Raw genomic sequence first — 24182 nt, 5'->3', positions numbered from 1 at the left:
CTTATTCTAGATCTGCATACTGACGCAAATAATATTCTATAAGTGTTATAGTATGATTGATGTCTGGTACAGCTGCAAAGTTATAAGAAATAATTTTAGATCTGTACGCGGGTTGGCTTTGGAAAAAGGGCGTATACACGCAGGTTGGGTTCATCCAAGTAGCGTGTACACTGTAAAGCTTGATATTTGAAGTTGCAGATGGGTCTGATGGTTATTGCAGAGTTCTGTGTCTGCTCTGTGCTCTGGTGACTGTGTTGTTGACAGAGTTTCAGTGTTTCAGTGCTTCAGTAATTGATGATGCAGGTTGTACTACAATGGTGATTGTCTTATGGATCCAGTATGAAAATGTATGAAACGTGGTCTCGGGTAGATCGTAGGCCGGCACCTACGTACTGGTAAACATATCAGCCAGTACAAGAGCAAAGGAGTTGTAGCTCCCTTCCAGGAGCAGCTGAAGAACGAGTAAAGGTTGGAGCATTCTGTAGGCAGGCACCTACGTACTAGTAAATGGATCGGCTAGTACAAGAGCTAAGAGGGTTGTAGCCCTCTGCAGGTTGTAGCCTGCGTGCTGGTAAAGGAATGCACCAGTACATTGTAAAAGAAGTTTCTTATTAAAGGAAGATAGAAACAAATTGCAGCAGGTGGTTTTCACCCACATTGGGTTTCCACTTTATATCATGGTGTTCATGTGTGTGCCTTATGTGTGATGATATGCTCTGTTATATTGCACCTGTTTACTGTTAATATGGGTAATAATGTTCTGATGCATTTACTGAAGATAAGCTAACTGAATCATAAGATTACTGCATGTACGCTAGTTGCCCTTAACAAAGCCGCGTGTATAGGCTGATATCCTTAACTGAAGCTGCATATATGAATCTGAGTATGAAATTGAAAAGTTTTATCTGATCTGATAATACTGATTCACCCCCCCCCCCCTCTCAGTATTATTTCCAACATCAACATGGTATAAGAGGGTGATTGCAGATCACAGGAGGACTAAAAGACATCAGCGGAGCGGAGCAATAGCAGCAGAAAACAGTTGTCCCGACGTGACAAAAGTTGTTTCTAGCAACGCAGAAGCCAAGAAGTGTGACGCAGAGCCACGCAGAAGAAGCTGGGAGCTGCGCAGAGCCTCAGAGAGGCCAGCATTGCTGACGCAGAGGGCCAGAGGGCTAACGCAAGGCATCCCAGGGCTGACGCAGACCCATATGGGGTGATGCAGAGCCAGCATGATGTAGAGAGGGGCTGACACAGTTCACAGAGAGGCAGTTGCTGGAGTCTAGAAGGCTGCAAAAATATAGCAGAGTGGCGCTAGTGAGGTACTGTAGTCAGAACAGTACCTGACAGAGCAGGGCCAGAGGAGTTGTTACCGAGGGTTTCTAGCCAAGGAACCTAGATCAGCAGTGCAGTTGCACAAGACGACCAAAGTAGGGGGCATCTTGACAAGTGGCAAAAGGATTTCCAGGAGGGAAATCAGGACTCAGAGGGAGTCCAAAAGAGAACTTCCAGACGGGAAGTAGAGACTCAAAGGAGTCGAACAGAGAACTTCCAGGAGGGAAGTAGAGGAGTATCATGGCATTATACGGGGTAAGAGACCAAGATAGGTTGGACGGAGCATCGAACTTCGCAGTCTGGAAGACCAGAATCTTATCAGTGCTTGACAGGAATCATGTCAAGAACTTCGCCTTGAAGGTTATAGCTATCCCAGTCGACCCCAATGATAAAGACAAGTATGAAGAGGCAATGGCGAGGGCCAAGTGCATTATCCTTGACGGGGTCAAGGATCATGTGGTACCACATATAGCCGAGAAGGAAACGGCAGTTGAGATGTGAGAGGCTCTCAAGAACCTGTACCAGCATACTTCTGTGCAGAGAAGAATGTTGCTCGAGAACCAGACAAGGTCGTATCAGATGAAGAAGGTTCAATCGATTGACACCTTCCTCGGAGGACTGAATGAGATCCGAGACCAGTTGACTGCTATAGGAGCGACACTAGATTAAGAGCTTATGGTGAGGACAGCCCTGAATGCTGTCTCAGAAGATTAGGAAGTGTTTGTCCAGAGTATCCTAGGTAGAGGGACTCTCCCACCTTGGGAAGAGATGTGGGCAGCCACCAGGAAGAGATCAGACGATAGTCGAGGACAGGTAGCAGCAGCAAAGGGAACAATGTCAAGTAGGAGGAGGAGGATGTGGCCCTAGCATCTGAGGGAAAGCAGGAGAAGTGGAAGAAGAAAGATCCCTCCAAGGTCAAGTGCTTCCACTGTGGGGAGATGGGTCATTATGCGACCCAATGCCCAAGGAAGAAGAGTAAGGGAGAGTCTTCCGAGACTAAGGCAACACTAGCATGGGCAGAGAAGGAAGTTTTAACGGAGGATGATTGTGCCATGAGTGCACACGCACCACTTGAGCGGAAGTGGGGAGACATTGAGTTGTAGTCAGATGGACTAAGGTGATGAGGGGCAGGATCCTTGAGGTACCCAGCCTCTTGGATTAGAACTTGCTACGGGGGCCCTGACGAGGAGTAGCAGGACTGGTTGGGTGGGTAGAGACGGATGCGGATGGAGCAGCAGAGAGAGCTACAGTGCAAGAGTCCCAAGAAAGCGCAGAGCTAGCAGGCTGCAGCAGTGCGAGGCACAGGAGTGTTGCACCAGTGCAGAAAGGCACAGAGAGGTGTGCAATGGTGCGAGATGCAGGGACTTGTTGTAGCAGCGCAGAGGTCAAAGAGCGGGAGCACTTGTCAGCAGCAGAGGGAGCTTCAACATCAGTGGGTGTTTCTAGCCCAACAGGGAGGTCAGTTGGGAGATCAGTTACTTACTTCTCAGTAACTGAGTTGCAGTGCAGCGATGGGCAACACGATGCAACTTGATGAGAGGAGGTGCAGTGCGGATGCAGTACTGGGAGAAAGGACCAGCAGCAGCACAGATGCAGAGGGAGCTGTCGTACAGATGCAGCAGTGGCAGTGGCAGAACCATGGGCAACAGTACAAGAGGCAGTAGTGCAGAGGATGTTGGGAAGGAAGGCCTAGCATCAGCACAGGTACCGATGTCGGATGATCAGAGTAATACTCAGTGAGGAGTATTGCTAGAGCACAGTCCTCGCTAAGAGGGAGTGTTGATTTGGGGTAGCATCGGATGTGCTCTAGCCACAAAATTTGGTGGAGAGGTTGGGGCACATGAGATCTCCAATACCCAGAAAGGGTTTGGGCAGATTCTAAACAAATCAGGAGATATTAAAATAATTAATATTTTTAATGGAGTCCCCAAGTCTAAACTTAGGGAAAATAAAATAATAATGTGTATTAATATGAATCTATGTTAGAGTGGTCCAAAAGACATGGATCAAGCCAGGTCTAATCTTAGTCGTTGATTAGGGACTTAATCTTGGCCGTTGAGATGTCAACAGGAAAAGTATAAGAAGAGGCTTGAGGGTCACTTGGAGAATACACCAGAGTTATCAGTCATTCTATTCTCTACAGCAAGGTTTGCTAAGAGAGATAGAATCAGTGATCGGGAGAGCAGCTGAGGGGCATTGAGTACAGAGAAACAGAGAAGGAAGAGATTATGCCAGGAGAGCAGTGCAACAGCCAAGGAGAGTGACGCAGAGCCAACAAGGGCTCACGCAGGGCCACACTGAGGCAGCCAAGTGCTGCACAAAGCACCAGAGAGGCCAGCGTGTCTGACGCAGAGGCCCAGAATGCTGACGCAAGGCCTCCTCAGGCTAACGCGGGCCAAGAAAGGCAAACGCTAGGGTTGCAGAGCAGTTTTGTGCTGAGGAGCTGCCGGAAGGATTTTTCTGGGGTTTCAATCAGGAGATTTCTCTCAAACTGTGAGGTATAGCTGTTAAGGAAATTCTCTGTTGCGTAGGCCAGTTTCGGCACCCAGATTGTACTATGATATTGCTTAATAAGAAAACCCTCAGATAGTTGCACCGGTTTTCCCGCATTGGGTTTTTCCGGGGACATTGATCCAAAAATTATGGTGTCATGTGGTGTGTTTGTTCTTGTTTCTTTTAGTTGTTGATCTGTAATATGTTGAACATGCACTGGTGTTTATTTTTAGTATTTACTTTGTAAATAACTTGTTAAAGAAAAATAACAAGTAGGTAGGAATAAATCAGAAAAAGTGCATGAAGGGTTTCTAAACTAAGTAAACTTAGAAACTTCAACACACTTCCGCATAACTTCTTGAAGTTACGTTCCATTGGAGTAGTCACGGACTTGCAGTCCACCATCCCAAATCTTTCAAGTAGCTTCACGATGTATTTTCCTTGAGAAAGGAAAATCTCACCTGGCTTTTGCCAGACCTCTAACCCTAGGAAATAATGCATCAATCCTAGGTCCTTCATCTCAAACTCGGAAGCCAACTCCCTCTTACATTGATGAATAAGAGGGTCTGCACCTGTCAGAAAGAGATCATCCACATAAAGTACCAAGATGAGAGGTCTATCATTCTCAACCTTAAAGTAAAAGTTCGGATTAGCTTCACTTCTTGTAAAACCTAGCTTCATCAAATAGTTGTCGATCCTCTCATACCAAGCTCGGGGAGCTTGCTTCAACCCATAGAGGGCTTTCTTCAACCTACATACATGTGTCTAACAATCTTGAACTTCGAACCCCTCAAGTTGTTCTACATAGACTTCCTCCTTAATTGAACCATGCAAGAAGGCGATTTTGACATCCATTTGGTGTAGGTTCCATCCTTGCAATGCAGCGAGGGCTATAATCGAACGGATGGTAGTATATCGGAAAACTAGTGCAAATATCTCATCATAGTCCACACCTTCCTTTTGAGAGAAGCCTCGAGCAACAAACCTGGCCTTGAACTTTTCAGCACTTCCATTAGCTCCATGCTTGATCTTGTAGAGCCATTTCGAGGTGACAACAGATTTGTCCTTGGGTCTAGGGACCACATCCCAGACATCATTTTTCATAATCGGCTCATACTCTTCATTGATAGCATCCTTCCAAACTTGGTGCTTCACAGCTTCTTCCAATGTGCAACGCTCAGTTTGAACAATGGAACTCATGGTAATTAAGTACCCTTGGTACCTATTTGGTTTCTTACTTTCACGAAATGTCCCCCTTGGTGCAATATGTCTCTTGGCATCTTCGAGAGTTTCCCTAAGCCATGAGGGTCTCCTTTTTTAGGAGTAGGGCTCATGAGGAGGTGGATCAATGGGATCTATTGGTCCTTCAACATCGAGCATCGGCTCATCCTACGGTTCTCCCTGCTTTCCTGTATCTGCTTCTTTGTCCTTCCTTGTAATAGCAAGGTTACTAATCTTCCCAAGGGCAGCATCTTCATCAAAGGTGACATCAAGACTTATCTCTACTTCTCTTTGACCATGCACATAGATTCTATATGCCTTAGAAGTTTCATTGTAGCCCACAAATGTTCCTTTCTTCCCAGATGCATCCAATTTGCTTCTATTTTCTTTTGTCACATGAAAATATACAGGGCTACCAAAAATTCTAAAGTGAGAAACATCAAGTTTCTTATCGGTGAAAACTTCTTCGGGAGTTTTGGAGTCCAACGCTTGATGAAGGCATCTATTTTGAACATACACAGCAGTGTTGGCAGCTTCTGCCCATAGGAACTTCGGAAGGCTTTGATCATGAAGCATGGCACGAGTGGTTTCTATAATAAAACGATTCTTCCTTTCAGCAACACCATTTTGCTTAGGAGTATATGCGGTAGTAGTCTCCCTCTGAATGCCAACTTCTCTACAATAGTTATTGAATTCATCTAATTCATACTCGGTTCCATTATCGGTCCTCAATATTTTGATCTTCTTCCCTGTTTGATTTTCGACCAAGGCTTTGAAAGAACAGAACCATGAGAATACTTCATCCTTCTTCTTCAAGAAATATATCCAAGTTTTGTGAGAGAAATCATCCACAAAGATAGCATAATATAAATATCCTCCCAAAGATGTCACGGGCATCATACCAGATAGATCAAAATGAACCAATTGCAAAATGTCGGTAGTCTTGCTATCACTTGAGGGGAATGGTCCCCTTGTATGTTTTCCTTTGGCACATCCCTGACAAACACCTTCATGTTCTACTTTAAATTCGGGCATACCTGTCACCATCTTCCTCACATCGGATAGAGGCTTATAATGTAGATGAGCAAACCTCCAGTGCCATAATTCGGATTGAAGAGATGCATCGCAAGACATAGCTTCTAATGGGCTTCCTCCAACTTGATATAGGATATCAACCCTGAATCCAAGAGTAAATGCTTCTTCAAAATTTCTATTTCAAACACGTACCTTTCCATCAATGAATGCCACCTTGAATCCTTTGTCCTCCATCGCCAAGATAGATACTAGGTTCTTCTTTAGATCGGGTACATAAAGTACTTCTTGTAGATGAATAGTGTTACCTTAATTCAATTGAAGAGTAACATTCCCAACTCCTTTTATGGGATAGGTGGCATTGTCCCCAAGAATGATCTCCAAATTTGTATCCTTTTCTATCAGATTTGAAAGAGATTCCTTATACCCAGTGAAGTGCCTTGAGGCACCACTATCAATCAACCAATTTCCCAAGGTATCTAGTGGAGAGGCAGTAGAGAGAGCAGATATAAGACAAAATTATTTTTGCTTGTTATCTACAACATTAGATTCATCATACTTGGAGTTTCTTGATCTTTTGGGAGGTCAACCATTTCCATATTGAGTAGTGGGAGCATTCCTTTTTCCTTTGTTGTTGAATCTGCCATTCCTTTGATTGTTGTTGCCCCTCAAAATTGTTGTGGTTGTGGTTGTCATCATCATGAGGTGTATCCCTTCTATTAGGACACTCCCTAGCATAGTGGCCAAACCTGTTACAAATGAAGCATCTTCCCTTCCTTCCATCTTTGAATCCCGGTCTTCCTTGACATTGCTTCTTTGAACCTGCATTGTTCTTCTTTTTAGCACGAACGGAGAATGCAATGCGACCATTCCTATTTGAAGGCATGTCTAGTTCCATCATCCTTGTTTCTTCTTGAGAACATCTAGTCAGGAATTCTTCAAAACCTAGAATCTTGTCGTTGTTAAGAATAGTAGTGTTGAACACATTCCATTCACGAGGGAGTCCTCCAAGGGCAATGAGAGTGAGCTCCCTATCAGCAATAGCTTCTCCAATCGAAAGAAGATCATTTTTTATCTTGGTAATCCTCATGAAGTAGGATTGAATATCTTCACCTCTTCCCTTCTTTATGTCCTTCAATTTGTTCTTGAGAAAGAGAACTTGGTTTGCATTGCTAGCTTTGAACATGCCAACCAACCTGTCATATATCTCCTTTGATGTGTTCAAATCGGAGACGTAAGCAACTAAATGCTTATGAATAAAATCCTTGATGATCTTCTTTGCTTTGACTTCACCCTTCTTGTACTTTGTCTTAGCAGCAGCAGGTGCATTAGAAGGAGGTTCAGTAATATTTCCCTGCACATAGTCCATAACATCTTGCTCTTCTAAAGTCAAATCAAGAGACATTTTCCATGCATGATAATTAGACTTATCATGAAGCTTGTCATTAGATTTGAAGTAGGATGTGGAGGCCATTGACTTTTGTCTTTGATCAAAGGATCTCAGTGATTGCTCTTTTCACTCTTGCTTGGGCTTTGTCTTCACCTCAGCGCCAATCCCATGTTAATTTTAGATGACAATGGTATGATCTATGCTTAAGAGCAACTTACTTCAATTTTCTTAAAAGCCCAATTTCAATTTCCAGATTAGCAATCACATTAACATGACGGTAAATGCAAATAGAAAATAAATAAAACAGTAGAAGACAAGCCAAGACAAGAGGACACAAGATATGGTGCCAACGAGGGACAACCCCCAATGTGGGGAAACCCTTTGATCAATTCTTTTTATTATTCTTCAAAAGTTCAACAGAGAGAAAGATTACAATATGTAATATTCACTTGCCCAATCAAAGTGAAATCTGTCCAGTCAAACAGCAGCGATAGAAAGCCCTAACCAAAAAGTCAACACTGGTCAACAAGGCATATTTTGACCTCCAAAACAACTCGGTCAAACTCAGTCAACTCAGCCTCCAACAGCAAATCAAATTAGCCCAAAATAGTCTCGAAACACTCAGTCAAACTTGGTCAATGCAAGTCAACGCTGCAATCAATCCCTTCTGCAGTCAACGCTAGTCAAACAGTACGGACTACCTCAATTTTTGTGCCCAGAAATGCGGTCTGCCCAAACAAAAAGTATCCCACAAAAATCGCAGTCAAACAAGGTCAACATTGTTGGTCAACGTTGGTCAAACTTCCCTGAAATTCGGTCAACGCAGAAAATTGTCTTCTTCTTCACACGTGTGGAGAGAGGTTGTCCTGAAATCTGTACCCAATCAGATGAGGAGAGAGAGATGAATGAGAAGGTGAGTGATGTCCAAGTGAGGCAAAGGCACCTTCTATTTATATGCAAACGTTGAGGATGAATAGACGTGATTGTTGGGCTTCTAAGCCTACATTAGTTTGCTAGCCGACCTAGAAAATTTGTCCATAAACGAAATAAATTCATAATTCCATTTGTACATGTCAGAATGAGATGATCTTTAGATCAATCCTACACCTCTCGGAAAGAGGAATCCAATAAAAATATCAGCTGCATCATATGAGCTGTCCAAGGTGAAGTTTGGCTTTAGTTGCCAAATTTAACACTATCTCTATATGATCTTTATTGTTTCCACTGCATTTACAATTGAGATTTTCTAGGTGTAATTATTCAATGATAACAATGGCATGAAAAACACTTTTTGAAAAATCATTAGGAAGTAATTATCAGATCATAAAATTGTATCTTATGTTAAAATTGGCAACTAGGGCCAAATTCCACATTGGGATAACTCTCTTGATGGAGATGATGATTGCATTAGATTCCTCTTTTCGAGAGGACCAAGATTGATATAAAGATCATCTCATTTGGACAAGTAGAAGTATGATCTTGAATTTATGCCCACTCATGTACAATTTGTTCAAGTCAGCCACATGATCATGTAGGCTCATGAAGCCCAATAAACATGACTCTTCACCTTCATCGACTTGTATAAATACAAGTGTCCTCCCACCTCATTTGGCATCTTCATCTCTCAAAAATTTTCTCTCCTTCCCTCATTGGTTCGTACATCATTGGACATTCTCTCTCTCCCATGTGTGGCACAAGGAGGACAAAATTGCAGGGCCGAAAATCTCAGAAATTCTGCAGTTTGATCAGCATTGACTCTGACCTTCCAAGCATCATTTGACTTCGATTTTTTGGGGTTATTTCTGTCTTAGCAAGCCGCATCTTTTCGCACAAAAATCGAGGCATTCTAAGCATTTTGATCGCAGACCAAAATGCCAGGTTGACCGTAGATTTCAGACAACAATTTGACCAAGTTTGACCATTGATTTTGTCACTATTTTGCGCTGACTTTGACCTCCTGATCAGGCCGAGTTTGACTGAGGAAGACCAAGCTGTTTCGAGGACATTATATTGTTACTTTGATCAGCGTTGACTTTTCTGGTTAGGGCTGAAGTTTAACTCCAATTGACTACATAAATTTACTAGGTTGTTTTGACCAATGTATATAATATCACCGAAATATCACCGATTTTCGGAAATATCGCAATATTTTTGGGGAGACGAGATATCGCCAAGAAAATATCGCGATATTTTGTCTCCCCGAAAATATCACGATATTTCCTAAATATCGGCGATATCTCGGGGAAATATCACGCTACGACCTAAAATATCGCCGGGAGACTGCAAAAATTGTCGCCGCGGCTATAAAAGTCCAATTTTGTTTTTTTTTCAATCATTTTCATTTCTGATTGCTAGAGAAGGAAGGGGAGAGCTATGTGCTTGCTGCCAAGGAGGGTTTGAGTGTTGAATAGCTATTATCGCCACCAACAACGAAGATTTTGTTGATCTAAGCTTGAAGAACAGTGAGACAATTTCATTTCTTCCATTAACAGGTATGTTCAAATAAACCCCTATGTTAATGAATTTTTTGATAGTTTTAGGATTATTCTTGCTTGCCTATTTGCCTACAATCATTTTGCTTGTTTTTTTTTTCCATTTGCTATGATTTTCATGCCCATGAGAAAATGCAAGGGTTTTCTCCATATTTGGAGAGCAAACTCCATTTTTTTTTAAACTTTCAAATACACCCTCTTATTGTCATTTATGGTTTTTCATTGAATTCACATTGCAAATAATGTAGCAAAAAAAATATTTTGTAAAATGATGTGGTTAATACTTATTAATTCCAATTTTTTTTTAATGCCCTAGGTTTGAGTTAGCTCACTACAAAATTCGAATATGTTTTTTGCCTTGGACCCATTTTGGGAGTATGGGGACCCTCATGGTGGGACAAATTGGGCATATCTTACATGCAAATTGTGTGGGACCAGGATGACAGGAGGGATTAAACAACTGAAATACCATCTGGCTAGACTCACTGGATTTGTACAATTTCTAGTCCGGAGCTTACACAAAAAGCTCTTGAGGCAATTGATGAAAAAGACAGAAAGAAGGAAGAGATAGAAAGAAACAAGGCTAAACGTGCAGGTTTCAAGAAATCTTCTCCTGATTTTGATGTTGAGGGTAGTGGGAGGGGCTCCACAGCTGGCACATCATCACTTGCTACTGCTAGTGCGAGGTCATCATTTTTTGTTCCACGAACAGGACATGGATCACAACCTGGCATAAAATCGCTTGTTAAAAAAAAGGAGAAGCAAGAAGCAGATAGAGTCATGGGGAGGTGTCTTTTCTGGAGCGACTTACCTCTCAACATCACCAAAACCAATCCATTTTAGCAACCAATGTGTGATGCTATTGTTGTTGTGGGCCCAGGGTACAAAAGTGCTACATATGAGGAGTTGCGGGGGCCAATTCTTCAAGCAGAAAAGCAGGACATCAACTCTAGATTGGCGGAGTTGAAAAAAACATGGGAAGTTACTGGATGCACAGTGATGTCTGATGGTTGGACAGATAGGAAGGGTAGGACCCTTCTAAATTTCTTGGTACATTGTCCTAAAGGTACCATGTTTATTAAATCGGTGGATGCATCAGAACATATCAAAGATGCAGCAACGATATGTGAGTTGTTAGATGGGTTCATTCGGGAGATTGGTGTGCAGAATGTGGTGCAAGTCATAACAGACAATGCAGCTAATTATGTGTCTGTCGGCAAGATGCTTATGGAGAGGCATCGCACATTGTTCTGGACTCCATGTGCAGCACATTGTCTCGATTTGTTGCTTGAGGATATGGGGAAACTCTCCTTCATCAAGGAGGCGGTTGATATGGCTAGGAGCGTCCCCAAGTTTATTTATAACCATGCTTTTGTTCTTAGCCTCATGAGGAAGTTCACTAGAAACAAGGAGTTGCGGCGTCCTGCGATCACACGTTTTGCCACAAACTTTATTACTCTTCAGTCTTTGCTTCGATGTCAGTTCGAGTTGAAGCAAATGTTTGTGTTTGATGACTGGCGTAATTGTAGATACAGCAGGAGACAGGACGGGAAATCCATTGCAAAAATGGTGTACTCTAAGACGTTTTGGCGTGGAGTAGAAGAAGCATGCTCAGTTAGTGAACCTATAGTAAAGGTTCTCAGATTGGTAGATGGGGAGAAGCCTGCAATGGCTTATTTGTATGAGGCCATGGATAGGGCCAAGGAGGCCATTCGTTCTTATTATGCAGACAAGGGTTTTGCTGGCCTTGATAGGCATATGATGTTATGGGATGTGATTGATAGTCGGTGGACAGGGATGCTTCATCGACCCATTCATGCAACAGCACTCTTCCTCAACCCCGCATTTTCATACAAATGCAGCTTTGATTTTGATGGCGAGGTGATGGAAGGGCTCTATTCATGTATTCATAGGATGGTACTTGATCCTGAGCTTCAAAGCAAAATCAATCGCGAGATACAGTATTATCGGGATTGTGTTGGCCTATTTGGCTTTGATGATGCTATTAGGGAAAGGACCCTCTTCATGCCACGTAAGTGACAAGTCATCACTCATTAGAAATTAGAATTTAAATTTAAAATTTCATTACTTATAATTCTATTTTTTTTAAATTCAATCATGTAACTTTTATTTGAAAGTTTAATTATGTTTTAAGTTTTTGAATTTTTTATTTCTTTATTTTGTTGTAGATATTTGGTGGCGAAGCTATGGTGCAAGGGCACCAAATTTGCAGAAATTGGCCATAAGAATCTTGAATCAAACATGTAGCTCTTCAGGGTGTGAGCGCAATTGGAGTGTATTTGAGAAAATACACGCAAAAAAGCGCAAGAGGTATAACTTTGAGCTCCAGCCTTCAGTTGAGTAATTACACTTATTGTAATTTTTAATTTTTAATTTATGACCTTCAAGTGTCAAGAGTCAAGAGTCAAGACTCATTAGTTTTTTTGACACTCTTACAGGTTGGAGTTCGCACGCCTCAATGATTTAGTGTATGTGCATTACAACATCCGACTTCGAGTGAGGCAAATAGAAGCACCAATAGATCCAAATGCCATTTCCTTAGACAATATTGATGTATTGCCTCAGTGGAGGGTGGAGTTTGAGGAGCCCATCTTGGAGGAGTCACCTTCATGATTAGAGCCAGATGATCCATTAGAACAGGGGCAGCAAGAGGAGTAGGACTCAGAGGAGGAGTAACACTCGAAGGAGGAGCAGGAGGAGGAGGAGGAGGACACTGTGGGAGCATCAGCATCAACACCATCTGCTATAGATATAGGAGAGCACAGCTCCATACCTAGCACTTATTATTTGACAGTAGGTGCAGACGCAGGGTCAGGGCCTTCTACTACTAGGGGCAGGCCTGGCAAACAGCCCAATGTGTTTTCCCGTAAAAGGGGGAGAGGGCAGTGATTTCAGATAGATAGCTGCTAATTTTATTTGTTATGCTACATATAACTCATGATGATGAGATACTTTTATATATGTGATGTTATTTTGTATTGGTTCTCCACATTTGAGTCCTTGAATGGACAATTATCAGGGATCAGCAAGATTTGGTATCGCCTTTGATGTATCATTTCTATTTGACATCATATATATCAGTGCTTTCTTCATATTTATGTGCCAATGTGTTTATTTCATGTTGTTATTGCTTTATATGTTTAAAAATCTGAAGAAAAAAAAATGAATATATTATGCATTTTTTATGCTTGCCAATATTTTGCCGACATTTTGCCGATATTTTCGTCAATATTGCCAATAAGATATTTTCTGGACCCTCGCCGATATTTTGCCGATACCGATATTTTCAACACTGGTTTTGACTTTGAATTCGATAAGTCAATTTGACTTTTGTACTCTCTTTGTTGAACATTTGATATAATAATAAGAAGATTTGATCAAAGGGTTTTCCCCACATTAGGGTTTTTCCCTGGCATCTGCAAAATCTAGTGTCATCTTGTCTTGGCTTGTCTTCTCCATTTTGTTTCATGTTCTATATGCTTTTACTGTCAATGTGATTATTGTGATTGCTATTGGAAATTGGAAATTGTTATTGGGTTGCTAAGGAACATTGAAGTAAATTGTGTTAAGCATAGAACATACCGTTAACTAAAATTAACATGGTATCAGAGCCCAAGTGAAGACAAATCCCAAGCAAGAGAGAGAAAAGCAATCACCAAGGAAAGTTGTTAGACAAGAATCTTGGTCTAGCTTCAATGGCTTCTACATTTTACTTCAAATCTGAGGATAAGCTCTAGGACAAATCTGACTATCATGCATGGAAGATGACTTTGGACTTGACTTTGGAAGAGCATAATGCAATGGACTTTTAGAAAATCGAAAAGGCTAAAAGATTTTCTTATACTTGGTAATTACTTGTGATGTTCTTGACTTCTTATTAAGTTTTCTTTAGTTCATCAAGCAATTACCAAAGCAAAAGCACATAAACAATGGACACCAGATATAAGCACTATGCCAGGGCAAAACCCCCCTCGAGGGGGAAACCCAGTCAAAATTCTCTTCCTTTCAAAAGTATTCTTTGAGGCTCTCCACCCTAGACAAAGACCAAACCTTGCCTCCACACCAAGTTAGCCTCCCAGATCTTCGACCTCTCTTCCAGCAACTTCGACTATATAGCAACTTCCGGCATCAGGCAGCGTCCAGCATCAGCAAAACTTGGAATACTTCGATCTCCCAAACAAGTGCATGAAACAAAGAGAGAGAGGCACCAAAATTTCGTTTTTCTTCTTCTCCTTAGACTCCACCCAACTCACACTTCCTTCCCCTTCTTCTACTTCGCACTTCTTCCGGCTTCAAGAGATATCGAACTTTCTTGTGAGAGAGTGCACTCCAAATGAATTCGACTTGCTTCTATTTATAGGCTTCAAGGGAAGTCGAATTGCTGTCCTTAGGCCGACTTGATGTGGAGGATACATAAATTACATTTGACTCAATACTTAACCTTTTTCCCTGTTTCAAAAGCCCAAGAAGGGTCTCTTTAAAAGTACAATGACTCTATTGACCCAGAATAAATCCTAGAAGTCCTCAATGGGGACTTTGACCTAAAACATGGTAACCCAAGCATGAAACCCATGCTTTAATAAGTCATAATAATAATAATAATTATTCTTTTTTTTATTATTTTGACAAGTACATTACAAGATGACTCAAATACATTTAATGAAGACCGAACCTAGTTACATTTTCCAACATGGACTATGTAAAGGGAAGAGTGGTGGAGCCTCCTTCAAATGCACCTGTTGCTGGAAAAACAAAGTACAAGAAAGGTGAGGTCAAAGCTAAGAGAATTATCAAAGACTCCATTCAAAAGCATTTGGTTGCCTATATTTCTGATTTGGAAACATCTAAGGAGATGTATGACAAGCTGGTTGGGATGTTCAAAATGAACAATGCAAATCAAATCCTCTTTCTCAAGAACAAGTTGAAGGACATCAAAATGGAAAAAGGGGAGTCCATTCAATCCTACTTCATGAGGATCAAAAAATCAAGAATGGCCTTCTATCTATTGGAGAAGTTGTTTCTGACAAGGATCTCACTCTCATTGCACTTAGAGATACTACAAGAGCATGGGATTTGTTTAACACCACCATCCTCAATAATGACAGGATTCCTGGTTTCGATGAATTATTGGCTAGATGCACTCAAGAAGAAACAAGGATGATGGAGAGAGATAAGCCTTCAAATGGAAATGATCCTACTGCTTTCTCCGCTCATGCTAAGAGGAAGAACAATGTTGGTCCAAGGAAACAAGGTCAAGGATTTAAGTAGAGATTTAAAGAAGGAATAAAAGGAAGGTGATACAATTGCAACAGGTTTGGCCACTATGTTAGAGAGTGTTCACAAGAAGGATACTCCAAGGGATGATGACAACAATAACCACAACAATTACAAAGGCAATGGAAATCAAAGGAACAACAAGTTCAACAATAAAGGAAAGAGGAATGCTCCCGCTGCTCGATATGGAAATGGTAACCTCCCAAAAGATCAAGAAGTTCCAAGTATGAGAAAAGTAATAATAAAGAAAAACAAAATGAATTTTATCTTATTTCCTCTTTATCTACTGTCTCTCCTCGAGATACATTGGATCATTGGTTGACTGATAATGGAGCCTCAAGGCACTTCACTGGGTACAAATAGGCCCTCTCAAATTTGATTGAAAAGAAGACTAATTTGGAGATCACACTTGGAGATAATGCCACCTAGCCCATAAAAGGCATAGGTATTGTCACTCTTCACTTGAATCAAGGTCAAACCATTCATCTATAAGAAGTATTGTATGTGCCCAAATTGAAGAAGAACCTGGTATCTATTTTTGCGATGGAAGATAAAGGCTTCAAGGTAGCATTCATTGATGGAAAGGTATGTATTTGACAAAGAAATCCTAAAGATGCATTTACACTTCGATTTAGGGTTGATGGTCTTTATCAAGTTGGAGGAAGTCCTTTGGGAGCCATGTCTTGTGATACTTCTCTTCAATCTGAATTATGGCATCGGAGATTTTCCCACCTTCATTACAAAGCCTTACCTAGGGTAAGGAAAATGGTCACAGATATGCCTGAATTCAATGTGAATCATGAAGGAGTTTGTCAAGGTTGTGCAGCTGGGAAACTTACAAGGGGACCATTCCCTTCAAGTGAAAGTCAAACTTCTGACATTCTTCAACTTGTCCATTCTGACCTATCTGGTATGTTGCCTGTAACATCATTGGGAGGATAGTTATATTATGCTCTCTTTGTGTATGACTTCTCTCACAAAACATGGATCTATTTCTTGAAGAAGAAGGACGAAGTGTTCAAATGGTTTCGTTCTTTCAAAGCTTTGGTGGAGAATCAAACAGGGAAGAAGATCAACATATTGAGGACCAACAATGGAACTGAATATGAATCAAATGAATTCAATGACTTTTGCAGAGAGGTTGGCATTAAGAGGAAGACAATCATTGCATACACTCATAAGCAAAATGGAGTTTGCTGAAAGGAAGAATTGAACGATCATGGAAGCCACTCGTGCCATGTTCCATGATCTAGGTCTACCAAAGTTCTTATGGGAAGAAGTTGTCAATATTGCCGTGTATGTTCAAAATAGGTGTCCACATCAAGCAATGGATGTTAAGACTGCTTTCTTGCATGGCTCGCTTAGGGAAGAAGTCTACTTGGAACAACCTTCGGGGTTCGAAGTACAAGATCGAAGGACACATGTGTGCAGGTTGAAGAAAGCCCTCTATGGGTTGAAGCAAGCCCCCAGGGCTTGGTATGAGAGGATTGATAGCTATCTTATGAAGTTGGGATTTACAAGGAGCGAAACTAATCCTAACCTATATTTCAAGGTTGAAAAAGACATGCCTCTCATTCTAGTCCTTTATGTAGATGATATCTTTCTGACAGGTGCAGACCCTCTCATTTATCAATGCAAGAGGGAGTTGTCTTCTGAATTCGAGATGAAGGACCTAGGTTTAATGAACTACTCCCTAGGCCTGGAGGTCTGGCAAAAGCCAGGTGAGAAATTTCTTTCTCAAGGAAAATACATTGTGAAGCTGCTCAAGAGATATGGAATGGTGGATTGCAAGTCTGTGTCTACTCCAATCGAACTCAACTTCAAGAAGCTATGTGGAAGTGTTGTTGGGGGCCCGAATTGGCAAACCTTACCGAATATAGACAACTTGCGGGGGCCCTAATGTTCTTGGTGAACCATCGTCCTGACATATGCTTCGTTGTGAATATGTTGAGTCAATTTATGGTTGAGCCTCATCACATACATTGGATTGCTGCTAAGAATCTCTTGAGATATCTCCGGGGCACAATCAATTATGGACTAAGATACACTGTTAGGAATTTGAGGCTGCATGGATATACAGATGCTGACTGGGCTGGCAGTGTGGTGGATCATAAGAGCACGTCTGGATGTTGCTTCTCATTAGGGTCTACTTCAATTTCTTGGATGAGCAGGAAGCAAAAATCGGTTGCTCTAAGCACCACCGAGGCCGAATACATTGCAGCTAGTATGGCCTGTTGTGAAGTTGTTTGGTTGAGGAAGCTCTTCAGTGAGCTATTTGAGCACGTGTTGGATACCACCGTGATCTTCTGCGACAACCAGAGTGGGATTCGCCTTTCAGAGAATCCCGTGTTCCACGACCACTCCAAGCACATTGATATCAAGTACCACTTTATCCGGGATATGGTACAACGAGGAGCAATAAGGCTCCAACACATCAGGACTGATGAGCAGGTCACAGATATCCTCACGAAGCCCTTGGGGAAGGTCAAATTCTTAACCTTCCGAGAGAGACTTGGAGTCATGGAAAGACCCTCCCATGAGGGTCCCGCTTGAGTTGGACATTGAGCTATGGGAGCTCTTGGGGGCTTGGGGTACTTCTTGGAGCTTTGAGCGACCATAGGGTGAGTGGTTCACCTTCCCCTATTGATGCGTTGTATATAGGGTGAGTGGTTCACCTTCCCTTGTTATACCCCATGATGGTTGACATGTGTGGGGTGAGTGGTTCACCTTCCCCTACGATTGACATATGCATAGGATGAGTGGTTCACCTTCTCTTATGGCATATGAGCAGGATGAGTGGTTCACCTTCTCCTGTTGATGCCCCAGCATACATCCTACCCATGTAGTCTGAGACTCATGGGAAGTACCTCTCATCTGGCCAATGAGTTGGGAAAAGTGGATAGGGACCATAGCACTACCGATGGACGCATTGTGTATTGCCGTACTCCCTATGTCTAGGATGCATGGTGTTCAACCACTTGATCTGGGATCAAGTCTGATAGAGGTTCTACCGACAGACTTTTGTCAGTGGAGAGTGGTAAGGTCTTGTGACTCACTCTTGATTGATTCTTCTTCATTATTCATATCAGTGTTCAGCATAGTTGAGATGAGATACAGAGATGGTTCATGACGACAGGATGGCATGATGATCAATGATGATGGATGGATTGACAGATTGAATTCTCCCTAGTTGAGAGGGAGTGTTAAAATTGGCAACTAGGGCCAAATTCCACCTTGGGATAGCTCTCTTGATAGAGATGATGATTGCATTAGATTCCTCTTTTCGAGAGGACCAAGATTGATATAAAGATCATCTCATTTGGACAAGCAGAAGTATGATCTTGAATTTATGCCACACATGTACAATTTGTTCAAGTCGGCCACATCATCATGTAGGCTCATGAAGCCCAATAGACATGACTCTTCACACTCATCGACTTGTATAAATACAAGTGTCCTCCCACCTCATTTGGCATCTTCATCTCTCACATATTCTCTCTCCTTCCCTCATTGGTTCGTACATCATTGGGCATTCTCTCTCTCCCATGTGTGGCACAAGGAGGACGAAATTACAGGACAAAATTGCAGGGCCGAAAATCACATAAATTTTGCAATTTGACCAGCGTTGACCGTGACCTTCCAAGCATCATTTGACTTCGATTTTTTGGGGTTATTTCTGTCTCAAAAGGCCACATCTTTTGGCACAAAAATCAAGGCATTCTGAGCACTTTGACCGCAAACCAAAATTGCAGGTTGACCACAGATTTCAGACAGTAGCTTGACCAAGTTTGATTGTTGACTTTATCACTGTTTTGGGCTGACTTTGACCTCCTGATCAGGCTGATTTTGACTGGGGAAGACCGAGCCGTTTTTAGGACATTCTATTGCTGCTTTGACCAGCATTGACTTTTCTGGTTAGGGCTGAAGTTTGACTGCAGTTGACTGTAGAAATTTACAGGGCTGTTTTGACTTTGAATTGGGCAAGTCAATTTGACTTTTGTACTCTCTCTCTCTACTGAACATTTGATATAACAATAAGAAGATTCAATCAAAGGATTCTTCCCGCATTGGGGTTTTTCCCTGGCATCTGCCAAATCTGGTGTCCTCTTGTCTTGGCTTGTCTTCTGCAGTTTGTTTCATGTTCTATCTGCGTTTACTCTCAATGTGATTATTGTGATTGTTATTGGAAATTGTTATTGGGCTGCTAAGGAACATTGAAGTAAATTGTGCTAAGCATAGAACATACCATTGTTAACTAAAATTAACATCCTACCGCACATGCCATAGAATTTCAACAGTTGGACACTCATATTTCCATGTCTTATATGGAGATTGGTTCATGGTTTGAGTTTCAATTTATTCCAAGACCATAATAATTTGGATTTTTTGGGCATTCTAATTTTTAATAGGGTGGTCATATTTTTGGGGATCCAATATGGCATTTAGTGTCTATGTCAAATTTCAAGCCATTCTAAGAAGTTCTATTTTTTATGGCCTAAATCCTTTTGGTAGCTACTATTTTTAGAATTGCAAGGTGCACTAGCCTAGTAGGTTCATCCTTAGAGCCTAGGGAAAAGAGATGAGAAAGGTTCCTCAAGTTTCTTGGCCACTTCCTTTAATGTTCTTTATACCCTAATAGAGTGCACCCCCTAGTGAGGTCATCTAGCAATTTTAAGAGGGTGACTTAGACTCAAATCTATTGCTATTTTTGGGAGGGGAGACAGCTATTCATAGAATCTTGGAGCATGTGACTTGAAGAAGTTCCTCATCACTTGTGATTGGTTGTGGACTGCTATTTAGTATTTATAGCCAAGAAGAGTGCCCTCCTTTTGGGGTTGACCTTGTTGACTTTTGAGAGAAGCATGCTATTTATGCCAAGAAGTGAAGCATATGAGTCAAGGAACTTAAATTTATGGAGCTTCCTGGTTTACACTTGTTACTTATAACTAAGAGATGGAACGAATGGCTTGAGGATGTCTTTTGAACTTTCCTCCCTTATACATGCTACTCTTGGCCTAGGAGTGGAGCACGAGTGGTGGAGGCTATATTTGGAGATGAAGGAGATTTCCAAGGTGGTGTGTCCTTATTCACACCTACTATTATAATCTAGAGATGGAACGCATGGGTTGGATGAGGCTTTTCTGAAGTTTCTTTATTTAACATGTACCATGTTGGTTTAAAGTTTGCTGTTTTTTATATTTTCATATGCAGATCTGCACTTTTAAGAGCAGACATGAAGTGTCTATCAGGATATTTTCACAGTTCACAAGCCAAAATTATATTACTAGGTATAAATCTGCATCCTAGGTTGCCGTCCAGATTTATTTCGCACATATTTCAAATCTAATTTTACATAATAGCAAGTTATTTTCACAGTTTGAAGGGATATTTTGTTTCCCAGGTTTACAGTTTATTGCCTGTGCAGATTCGAAGTGTTCTCCAGCAGTTTTGCACAGTTCTCAAGGCATAATTATATTGCTAGGTGTAAATATGCATCATAGTATGCTATCCATATTTTTTCACACAAGTCTGATTTTTACATATCAGTGAGTTATTTTCACAGTTTGGAAGGATATTTTGTTTCCCAGGTTCATATTTTATTTGCAGATTGCATAGGAATTCCCCCATAAGGCTAGCAAGAACTAGGCTAGTTACCTTGAAACTCCTCCAGTTTCATATATTAACAGGGCCAATGAGATTTGATTTGTGCTTCAATGAAAAGAATGGTAGAGAAGTGCAACTCGGTGATGTGAATTAGCCGTAGGAGTTGCAATTTATTGGTATGGATCAGCAACAGGAGGTGCAATTTGCAAGTGTAGATTCTGTATAGATTATCGCAGACCAGAAAGGATTGGTTTGTGAGGTTCGATACATTTTTGTACCTAGGTGTGGAAGACGGCATATTTTTGGAGTTGAAAGTTTGAAACCTGTGTCTATCTGTTGGTAGGTAGGCTGAAATTTTTCACCAACAATGGCTCTCAGCCACTTGTAGAGTCAATGGTCAAACATATTAACATATGTACCTTTTTTTGTCGGGTTTTTTAATTGGTTAATATATAAAACATAAATATAGACTCGTTTTCAAGCAAACATAGTTGTGGGTCTGAACAGCAAGAGTTGCAAGAGGTATTTTGTATTGAAGTGTAGCATCAAAGGGAACAAACATATATCATCATCAAAAGCCTTTCTGGAAACATAAACATGTATTATGCAGGAAATGTTTCCAAACAATGGCAAAATCAGCATGAGACTCAACTCATATATGACATATGATCATTGTGCATTTATTATAACACGTGTACATGCCAAACAATCATAATTCCTTTAAACATGTCCAAGGAATTGCATGGAAAGGAAAGAAATTACCATTGGCATAATAATCAGAAACTCCAGAGATTTTACAATGCACTGAAGCACCTCCTAAATCCTCTGCAGACACTTCTTCTCCAGTTGCAGCCTACCACAAGTGTTACTCTTTTAGGATGGACAGAAAAAACTAAAACCAATAAAAATGTCTCACGTTACAAGACTTGTGAATCAGATGATATTTGTATAACAGAAAACATGAACATCATACAACATAGTGAATTTAGACAAACCTTGACAAGAGGAGGTCCAGCTAAAAAAATAGTGCCGTTGCCTTTGACAAGAACATTTTCATCGGCCATTGCAGGAATATAAGCCCCTCCAGCAGTGCAAGAACCTAATACCAAAGCAATCTGTGGAATTCCTGCAGCTGACATCTGTGCCTGATTGTAAAATATTCTTCCAAAATGTTCTTTGTCAGGAAAGACATCTGCCTGTCTTGGAAGATTAACACCACCACTATCAACAAGATATATGCAAGGTAGATTGCACTGTGCAGCAATTTCTTGTGCACGAAGATGCTTCTTAATGGTGATAGGATAATAAGTCCCACCTTTGACAGTAGGGTCATTGGCTACAAACAAACACAACTTTCTATTAACGGGCCCTATTCCTGTCACAATCCCTCCAGAGGGTAACGGCTCCTCATATAACTCATGTCCTGCAAGCTTTATAATGTGTTTGTGTTAGAAGTGGAATTTTTCTTTTGAACTTAAGTGTCTTTAGATTAATTATAAACTTTTTGAAACAAAATAGCAACTGACCAACAAACTGTTGAGTTTTCTAGGGCACAGCTAGAAACGATTTTTCTTCAACAGATAACTACTTCCAATGATCAATAAACATTAGTTTCACATAGCATTGAATACAATATCATTTAAGTAGTCATACAAAAGAAAAGCATCAACTAATAAACATGAAAGAGTAGTAAAGTAACTATGAAACAGTGAAACAAGAAACACAGAAATTAGGCTTGAGGCCAGGGCAAAACCCACAAGGGGAAAACCCAGAAATGATTCCTTATGAGAGAGATAGAGAGTTCCAGATTCATCAATGCAATAGAAATAATGATGGCAAGATAATAACCAAACCAGTAACCAAGATCATGATCAAGTGCCATGACAAAAACAAGAATCTTGAAATTTCGGCCCTCCCTGAAATCTCAGCCTCCTCCTGAAATTTCGGCCCTCCCTGCAATTTCGTTGAATCAGAGATCCACAAGACAAAATCAATTGTACAAATGAGGAGGGATGATCTCCTTTATATAGTCTTCAAGTGGGGGTCGAATGGGTGCCTCTTAGGGGCCCAGCCACTCCCTTTTAGCTAGGGAGGTACTTTTCATTCTCTCTCTCAAGATCAATCTTCCCGACCAGTTCATGGGTCTCCCAACATATAGCCTAAGGAAGAGATCCGAAAACAATTCTCTCTATCTGACAGGATCAATCTCCCCGACCAATCCATAGGTCTCACAGCACACAACCTAAGGGAGAGACCATCAGTCTCATTATAAGGAATGATACATAGCATCCAACTCATCTCAATGCATCTCCCCGACGACATGATCCCACAACACACAACCTAAGGGAGGTATTACCAAATCAATGCATCTCCCCGACCATAAGGTCTCACAGCACAGCGTAAGGGAGGGATCATTAAGAAAATGCATCTCCCAGACCACAAGGTCTCACAGCACACAGCCTATAGGAGGAATCATCAAATCAATACATCTCCCGAACCACAAGGTCTCACAGCACACAGCCTATAGGAGGAATCATCAAATCAATACATCTCCCGAACCACAAGGTCTCACAGCACACAACCTACAGGAGGAATCATCAAATCAATACATCTCCCGAACCACAAGGTCTCACAGCACACCGCCTACGAGAATGACAATCTTCCCGACCAATCCATTGGTCTCACTACTACAGCTTAAGGAAGATTTAGGATGCTATGTAATCAATGCTCCCTCTCCAAAGGGATTCTTAGTCATTCCAGTTTCTTCACATAAACATCAACAACCAGCTCAACATCAGAAATGTAGCCATGGTGGATCTCAGTACTTTATCAAACATTTCAGCAAACAACAGCATTTAGTCGTTCACTCGGCTTCAATCAGGGCTTGTCTCAGCTATCAGCAGATAATAATAGACTTTAGCAATGGCTTCTCATAGAAGCAATCATCGGTAACCATAGTAGAGTACAACAGACAATAAGTGGCTACTCTTAGAAGCAAATATCAGTATCCATAGTCGAATCCAATAGATAATAAGTGCCTTCTCACAAACATAGTCGAATTCAACAGACAATAAATGGCTTCTCACAGAAGCAAGCACTAACAACCATAGTAGAATCCAGCAGACCATAATTGAATCCAGTAGATAATAAATGGCTTCTCACAGAAGCAAGCATCAGCAACCATAGTACAGTCCAGCAAATCATAATTGAATCCAACAAATAATAAATGGAATTTAGCAAAAACAAACATCAGCAGATGGATCAACAAACCAATCTAAGTATCAACCAAGTCAACATCAGAGTCTTGCAGCTTCTTCAAA

The 24182-nt window shown here is 41.2% G+C and overlaps 1 protein-coding gene across 1 annotated transcript in view; it reads right to left on the bottom strand.

The window, feature by feature from the left end:
- MCCB (3-methylcrotonyl-CoA carboxylase) overlaps window positions 1-24182 on the bottom strand; it is a 234649-nt gene that overhangs the window by 182946 nt on the left and 27521 nt on the right. The window contains exons 3-4 of the mRNA XM_089433023.1: window positions 21858-22292; window positions 21625-21715 (exon numbers count right to left, since the gene is read on the bottom strand). Coding sequence (XP_089289149.1) covers window positions 21625-21715; window positions 21858-22292 — 526 coding nt within the window. The remainder of the gene's footprint in view (window positions 1-21624; window positions 21716-21857; window positions 22293-24182) is intronic.

The sequence above is a fragment of the Pinus tabuliformis genome, chromosome 5_1, assembly GCF_031772625.1.
Source record: "Pinus tabuliformis cultivar Carrire ecotype Pingquan chromosome 5_1, CPIR1, whole genome shotgun sequence".
NCBI classification, from domain to species: domain Eukaryota; kingdom Viridiplantae; phylum Streptophyta; class Pinopsida; order Pinales; family Pinaceae; genus Pinus; species Pinus tabuliformis.
Note: the sequence above shows the minus strand (reverse complement) of the source record. Positions and strands in the feature narration are given on the sequence as shown.